General features: G+C 43.8%; 1 protein-coding gene across 1 annotated transcript in view; it reads right to left on the reverse strand.

The window, feature by feature from the left end:
* Nucleotides 1-4,265: 4,265 nt before the first annotated feature.
* The window catches only part of TTC17 (tetratricopeptide repeat domain 17), a 138,144-nt gene continuing 134,001 nt past the window's right edge, over nucleotides 4,266-8,408 (reverse strand). Inside the window, exons 20-21 of the mRNA XM_012655320.1 lie at nucleotides 6,965-7,163; nucleotides 4,266-5,422 (exon numbers count right to left, since the gene is read on the reverse strand). Coding sequence (XP_012510774.1) covers nucleotides 5,291-5,422; nucleotides 6,965-7,163 — 331 coding nt within the window. The 3' untranslated portion in view covers nucleotides 4,266-5,290. The remainder of the gene's footprint in view (nucleotides 5,423-6,964; nucleotides 7,164-8,408) is intronic.

The raw sequence follows: 8,408 nt of genomic DNA on the forward strand, positions 1-8,408 counted from the left end.
CAATTCATTTTAATTACAGTGTGATGAGTGTTGCCATAGGGATTGTTGCAGGTGCTACAGGAAAATGGTATCCTGAGAATGATGTATCAGAAAACCAGTAGAACTAAGTTAGTGAAAAAATCGGGGGAAGAGTGCAAGGAGTTGACCTTTCTGGTAGTGGGAATGGCATGATCACAGGCATGGGAATATGGAAGTTTGGTGCATGTGGGAAACACTAAGTGCAAGCTTTCCACCCACATCTCATAATCTTGCACCTGAAGTGCAAGCTGGGGAGTGGCTCTCCATTTCACTCTGGACAAAGTCTAAACTCCTTAGCTCTGCTTATGATGTCTTTTATGATCTGGCCCCAGCCTAATCTTTCACCACCTCCCTCACCCACCTTCTAGTCTCCTACCATATTGAACTATCTGCAGTGGCCAGCACAGTGCCTGGCACATAGTGGGCATTCAATACATGTTTGTTGAATGAATAAATGAGTGGCAGAAGAAAAGCATGGAAAGGCACACAGGGGCTGAGCCATGGAGGACTTTGCTTGGAGTGTCCACACCAAGGTACGTGCACCTAGAAAAGGCTACACTGTCTCAGAGGAGTCAGACATTCATCAGAGAATTCAGTTTCTGGGTCTTCGATGTTCAATCTTCTGCTGGAGTGGACTTTGTGTCCTCAGATTATCTCAGTCTTTTCAACTGGATTGGGACTCTTCGAGGTGCCCAATGTCTCATCCAGTGCTAGACGTAAGTAAGTGCTGAATTAAATCTATTTGTAGGAAGAGCTGGAATTGCCTCTTTGCATCTCCACAGGAAGGGAAAACATGGATTTGATACAGGAATGCCTGTCTAACCATTAGAGTAACCACAAATGCTGAACTTTGAAGCCAGTTTCCCCTGCTCTGGCTCAACCACTGCTTGGGAGGCAACAGCAGACACAGATGTCAGGGTGGCATCCCTGGAGGCCCAGGAAAGGGTGTGTATCCCCCAAACCTGGCTACACCAGGGTTGTCCCACCTTCTCCCCAGCCAGTGGTATAAGGCTGTTGGGCAGCGATGGGTAGAATAGGCCCTGTGAGGGTCACAGGAGTTCAGGCACTTTCCTCTATTAGCCTGATTGAGTCAGACTGAGAGCAGGGAGCCTGAGGCAGAAGGATAGAGCTTTCTTCTTTGCAAGTTCAGCAGCAGAGCAGCAAGATATTTCACTTCCCTGAGATTGGTTTCCTAAAAAATTATGAGATGTGGGTGGAAAGCCCTCAGAACACCAACAGCAGGAAGCAGAGGAACGTATCGGTTGCGTTGCTTGTCAATCACTTAGCATTTACTGAGTACTCACTATATACTAGGTCTGCATTCAGTGCTATGAGACACAGACATGTGACATATGAACACAGACAGGACAGACAAGATCAACACACCTGAAAGCAAACAGGAAAAATTTAGAATGAAGTCCTTACTGGAAATAATTTATACATGGAAGCTGTATGGTAGAGGAGTTAAGAGCAACAATTTGGGGTTAGGCTAATCCGAGCTTGCTTTGAATCTGAACTCCACCAGATAGACTGTGTGATTATGAGCCAGTTACTTCACCTCTGAACCTTGGTTTTCTCATTTGTGAAATAGAAATCGTACTGTGTACCTATTTTGTCGTCGTGAGGACTCAATGAGATAAAGAATGTCCAGCATGCGGGTCAGGAGTGCCAGCTCTGGTTACACTGCTGGGGCTCAGATCTCGATTCCATCACTTCCTTCCTAGCTGTGGCCTTGGGCAAGTTACTTAATCTCAGTTTCCGATTTCCCATTCTTAGGATAACAACAGTATCTACACTACTGGGTTGGCATGAGGCTTAAATGAGTTTTGTCTCACATAAAGCTCTTAGAATAATCTTGGAACATGGTAAGAGCTCAGTAAATCTTGGATGTTTCTGACAGCACATGCCCTCCTGCCTGGCTCAATGAATGGAAGCTGTTATAATTATCAGAAAGATGTAGATCAATCAGTGTTATCAGGAAAAGCTCAGGAAAAAGAGGCCTAGAAGGGGAGCAGAAACAGAGAGGAAGGAGGAAGGCACATCTGAGGGGGAACAGATTAAGCAAACGCTTTGGAAATTGGACAGCGAGACTGGCCTGACCAGAGGCTATGCCAGGGAGGAGTGGGATGGCTGCGTCTTGTTTAAAATTAACTCTCAAAAGTTCTTTAAAATATTCAGTTTCTACACCATGGTGCCAATACCAATAGCCACCCCTTACTGGGCACTTGCATGGTGCTAAGTGCTTCATATTTTTTATCTCCTCTAATTCACACAGCAATTCCCTGTGAAAAGTAGTAGTTCTTATCCGTCTCATATCAGTTTTTTTCAGTGAGAAAGAAATTCAGCTCAGAGCTAAATGACTTGTTCAAGATCTCCTTGCCAGTAAGAGGCAGGACTAAGATTTGAACCCAGGTTTGTTGAACCCACTCTGGGGTTCTCTGCAACAGGAACGGCCCCATCACAAAGGAGTTGCTACAGGCTCCAGAGAGCCAAAGTTCTGGGGGAAGTTACCCTGGAAGCTCTGAGGCCGCTGTGTATGTGGAACAGAGGGACACTAACAGCCGCCGCTGATACTGGAGAGCTGGGCTCCAAGTTCCACTCCCAGCAAGTTGGTTCCAGTGTCTAGTCCAGTGCAAGTCAGACCTTTAACCTGTTTAGTGAGTAAGCTCCACAGAGCTCTGGGATGGCAGCAACCGGGCAGGGCAGCTACAAGGCAGGGGTGGGAAAGACAGCTGCCCGGGGCCTGTTGGTGCCTGTCCCCACCTGCCTGCCTCTGCGTCATCACAGGGCTCTGACATGACCCGCCCTGCAGGAGGTTCACACACGTGGTCACACAGTGCAGCTTCCCACCACGCCTGATTTGAAGCAGCATCTGAAATGAGGCTGGGAACGAGGCCTTGGAAGCAATTCCCAGTCATTTCAAAGAAAAGTCAAGCTCTTTCACCTTCCTTTCAGATAAGGAGAGTCACGCTTGTCCCTGCCTTGTATAAAACCGGTTTGAAACTGCCTCATTCAGTGTTGGCTGACTGTTCCTACTTTTAAAAGGTCCAGAGCAGGAAAATAGTTGCTCACACAAAAACCTACATGTGAGTATTATTGCAGCTTTATCATAATCTCCAAAAGCTGGAAATGTCCCAGTGTCCTCCAAAAGGCGAACAGACGACGGAACACTATTCAGCAATAAAAAGTAAGGAACGGCTGATGCACATGACACGGCGAGTCTCAAGTGCCTTATGTTAAGTGAAAGAAGCCGGACTCAAGAGGCCGTATACTATCTAATTCCACTTATATGACAATATGGAAAAGGAAAAACTGTAGGGACAGGGAACATATCCGTGGTTGCCCAGAGTTAAGGGTTGGGGGAGGTTTGACTGCAAAGGGGTAGCAAGAGGGGTTCTTTTTGGGATGATGGAAGTTTTACCTTGATTGTTGTGGTGGCTGCATGACTCTAAGCATTTGTCAAAACCCACAGAACTGCACACTCAAGAGTGAATTTCACTGTACATAAATTAAAAAAAAATAAGCAACTGTTGACGGTTTTAGGAAAACAAATTGTGGCTAGATGGGAAAGCAGGAAACTATAACTACACACGCATTAATTTATAAGGATCCCCCTAGTGAATAAAGCTCACTTTATTAAGAAACAAATGAGCTTGCTGTCCTAAAAATATACCTGATAACTGTAATTACTTGGACTTCAGGTGCATAAAAGGCAGAGAGTTCACAGGTATGTCTGATCACTCAGCTGCTTCTAAATTACAGTCTATGCTAGAACCAAACTCTCCAAGTTCAGTGAGCCAATATTTTAGATGATCGGTGTCTGATAATGTTCTAGGAAAGCCCACACAAATGCTGTCTTCGGTGGCATCTGTCCCAAAGGAAACACTCAACTTAGTATTGGTTTGACTCTGCCCCAGGCTCTCCACAAAGCTTGCCTGAATGAACTTTAGGATCAGGGCTTACCCAAGGGGGTGTCACTTTGCGGCTTGTTCTTCCTTTTCTGGGAAGGTCAATGATAGAGCAAACTCTGAACATGGGCTGTGAATCTTTCCTGGCTAAATGTGTCAAGCTAATAAGTCCATCAACATAAAACCTAGCGATGGATTGTTTCTCCCGCCTTGCTGTTGTGGAAAGGAAGGTGGAGACAGCCTAGGACTCGGGCAGAGCAGATCCAGAGTTACAACTGGGTTTTAGAGCTGTCCACATCAGCCAAGTTCTAAAGAAAGAAAAATCACACTATAAACCTATTTGCTCATAAACAACTTTTATTTTTGTTTTCAGTATGTGCCCTTGAAGATTCCAAAATATTGGAGTTTCTGATTCTCCTGGGACCAAAGGTAAAAGCATTGTATGGAAACATTCAACCCTGGCTCATTTCTCTCTCCGAGGAGCTAAGTCTGAGGGCCTCAGAGAGAGGGAGCTGACACTCACACCTTATTCCGAGATGGGTAACACGGCGAACAAAGAATTAGTAAAACATAGACTCAGTCTGTAGAGGGCTTCAAATATACATATTCTATATATATAAACCTGTTACATAAGATTTCAACTTATTGGTTTCCTTGTGATTTGTAATTAAAGTACAAATGATAAAGATGTTGCACACTGCTGATTTCCCCTTCTCAGCCCCCCTCCCTCCCCAACATAAATAACATTACAAAGGTCAGGTGATCCTAAGAGTTTTGTTGTTGTAAATATTTTGTTTGTAAAATCATTCCCCCTTTTTCCCCTGCAAACTACCTCTGAGAGTTTGTAACATAGCAGCATGGAACGGACAAGACTGGGGACAGCACGGAGATCTAACGGCGAGAGTGCAGAACATTGCTTCTCACTGACTGGCACCAAATGGGCTTTTGCATTTCCATTGACAACAGAGGCTACGACAGGAAGCTGAGAATGTGCAAGGTGGTTTCGTTCTCCTCCAAAGAGGAGGCCGGCTGGACCACTGAGAAAAGCCCTAAAGGCATCGAGGTTTTGGAAACAGAGCACAGCTCCAGAAAAGTCTTGGCTCAGTATTTACATAATATCTTTAAGCTGCATTTTCCTTTTAAGAAATTTGTTTCTGAAGATGTCTCTTTTGAGGTTGGTTGGGGGAAAGAAGGAACTTAAAAAACATAAACAAACCAATTCCCACATATGTAAAAGTCCTGTTATAAGTCTTACTCGGTTATTTTCAAACACATCATTAAAAGTAGATACTGACAATGATTGGTTTCTTTTCTTATTCTTTTTTTTAAGAGCATGAGTAAAGAGAAAGAGAGGAAGAAGTACACTAAGGAGAACGCCGCCCCTTCTTCAGCATTAAGTGACATTGGATGGTCTGGATTCGGTTCTTGGCTGGGACAAACTCAGGCTGCAGCTTCAGTGTTGATTCATACCACACCAGTGCTTTTTCAAATTCTTCCTGTGAGGGGCAGAGACAAAAGTGAGAGGGATGGCACCGCCAGACTACGTATATACTGTGACCTCTTTTTTCTTGAAAAGCACCTCTGCGCTAGTGACAATCCTGCAGCATTTTCTCAATGGATCTAAGTCTCTTTGGAAAACTCTGAGGCTCCTCTGGGAGGAGACAGCCACTTCCATCCCCAAGGTACAACATCGCAAAGAAGCCCAACAACCAAAAAGACATAGATCAGCTTTTACAAACCCAGTGGCAGGAATGGTCGTGGTAGTAATAAGAACTAATGTTACTGAGTACCTGAAATGTGCCAGGCACTGTGCTGGGTGCTTTATGAAATCCTTCCATTTAATCCTCACGGAAACCTCTAGAACCATGCCTGGCAAATGCTCAGTATGCATCTGTCTAAATTTTCTACTGTAGGGAAAGATGGAAGTACAGTCAGGTATTTATGTGACTTACAAATTCTGAATAGATTTTTATTCTCTCTTTTAAAAATACTAACAGGGCTTGGGAAATGATCGCTGCCATATTGAAGATGTTATTCTTTTTCTTAAGACTAATACTCTCAAAGAAGAGCCCAAACACACAACTTCCCATTCACAGTAGCAAATTTCACATTTATTGAGGGCAAAACCAGATTCTTCAATCTTAAGAAGCAGAGAGGGAAATCTGCACATTCAGCAATATCTACCTGGCAAAATTATACTTCCTGCCTCTGAAGTCAAGGATAATGCATAAAGCTTGCAGCCCAGGACTGCTCGCTCTATTAGCTGTTATTGAGAGCATCCTGGGACTAGCCCATGTGTGACACCATGCTTTAGGTGAAAGCGAAAGGCATGATGCTCATGTTAAAATCGATGATGACAGCTTTTAGGGGTATCCCTGGGATTTTCAGTTCTGAAACTGGTCTTTGTTTCGGATCAGAATAAGGGATATGGATGATGACTTTGCCATTTTCTCTGTATATGGTATCTCATGAAACTAGTGGAATTTCATCATTTGTTAACTACTTGCTGAGCACCTACTGTGTGCCAAACACTGCGATGTGCTGGGAATAGGAAAATAAAGAGGAATCTTATTGCTGAGGAGCTTGTAGTCTAGAGGGAGAGACAAACACTTAAACAAAAAATTACAAATCAAGGTGCAAATACAGCAAGAGAAATATGCGCAGGGTGTCATGAGTGCAGTGACAGGTACCTAATCCAACCTGGAAACAAGACAGCAAGACATTCAACCGTGTCTATATGGAGTGTTAGGAGAGGTTTTTTGGAACAGGTGGTGTCTCCAGGAAATGGTAGGTAAATCTGATTCTACTATTAGTGTTAAACTCAAGGTGAGGAACTACAGAGCTGCAAATACTTAGATGAATTTCATGTATTATTTTAAAAAAACCCTCCCAAGCCTCTTATCTATAAAACACACCCTTGGTGGAGCTAGCAACTTTAGGTAGAACACTGGAGGACAGTGACATATTCAAAGAAATTCTGAAATCAAAGATGTGCCACAGCAGGATCAGTATGTTCTGCTCACACCTCCAGCCCTCACCATGGCCACGTAGACGTTGCCCAGCGTGAAGTGGTTCACAGCAAAGTGTGGCGCAATCTCTACTGCCATGGTGGCTACTATGACGGCGTCGTTCCAGAGCTTGGCATTGTGCAAGATGTTGGCCAGGCTAATCAGGGGCACATCCTGGGAGAAGAACGGAAAATGGCAAGAAGGGAGTATTAGGGTTTGAGCTTCCATTCTTGGTTTTTGTGATCACAAAGAATGCAGCCAGAGTTTCCTGGGAAATAACAGAGTACTGCAACTCAGGGTGCTTGTCTGCTGTTACTAGTGGTCTGTGATAGATAAGGAGCTTGTACCAGAATGTAAATCAATTACGTCTTTCATTGACAAAGTCTTGCCTCATAAAACAAAACAAAAATGTCAGCTGAAGTAAAACAATCTGCTGAGTAACGTAGTTGGTTTATTTTGGTGCAGCTCCTTGTCTCGTTGCAGAGTGGTAGTAAAAAGTCTGGGTACTGTCCACAGACAACACTTGAGTCATGCTGTCATAAAGCCAAAGCACTATTAATATCTGCAAGACCACTGTATAGTCCATCTAAAGCAGAGGCTGGCAAACCGGCCCACAGGCCAAATCCAGCCTGCTGTCTGTTCCTATAGTTTTATTAGAACACAACCATTCCCATTCCTTTCTATATTTCTGTGGCTGTTTTCATACTACAATGGTTGAATCAAGTAGTTGCAACAGAGGCTGTCTGGCCCGCAGAACCAAAATGTTCTACTATCTTGCCCTTTACAGAACATCTGCTGAACCCAGAGGTAGTCTTGGCCCTTTCCTGTTGCCTAACAGGAAGAGTACAGAATGATGGATTGAATAAGTAGCAATATTATTATCATCACAAATATTTATTCCCTTTAAATATGTCACCTGAGCAACTGCTGCCTATATCACACTGTACTGGCTTCTGTAGGAGACAAAGAAACAGAAAAAAAAGAACCCATCTTTGCCTTTACTGAACATCCATAGGGTGAATGTCCTTAGATGGGCTCATCAAAGTTCAATTACGTGCCTAAGTTCACAAAGCTAGCAAGAGGCAGAGCTGTGTTTGGAACTCAGCAATGCCTGACAGCAAAGCTTGTGTTCCTTCCACCATTCCATATACTGCCCGGATGAGCAAAGAAGACATAAACCACGTCTTTAGGAAGTATGAGATCTGGATTAACACAGAACTCTGCACACGTGGATACAAATGTGCTGTAAACACATTGTACATTCTCAGCCATCATAACAAAAACTGGCCTTCTGGAAAAGAGTGATGTTACACAGGCTTAACTGGGCATTATTTTTTCTTTCTGTGGAAAAGGAGAAGTCAGACAACGACCAGGAATTGCTTAATGCATATGAAGGAATGGAAATTTGCTTCTATCTCTGTGCCTGCAAACAAGCTCAAGTCAAGAGTATAAGCAAAACAGGTCTAACAGGCCT

This window comes from Propithecus coquereli, unplaced genomic scaffold (genome assembly GCF_000956105.1).
Source record: "Propithecus coquereli isolate 6110/MARCELLA unplaced genomic scaffold, Pcoq_1.0 Scaffold470, whole genome shotgun sequence".
In the NCBI taxonomy this organism is placed as follows: Eukaryota; Metazoa; Chordata; class Mammalia; order Primates; family Indriidae; genus Propithecus; species Propithecus coquereli.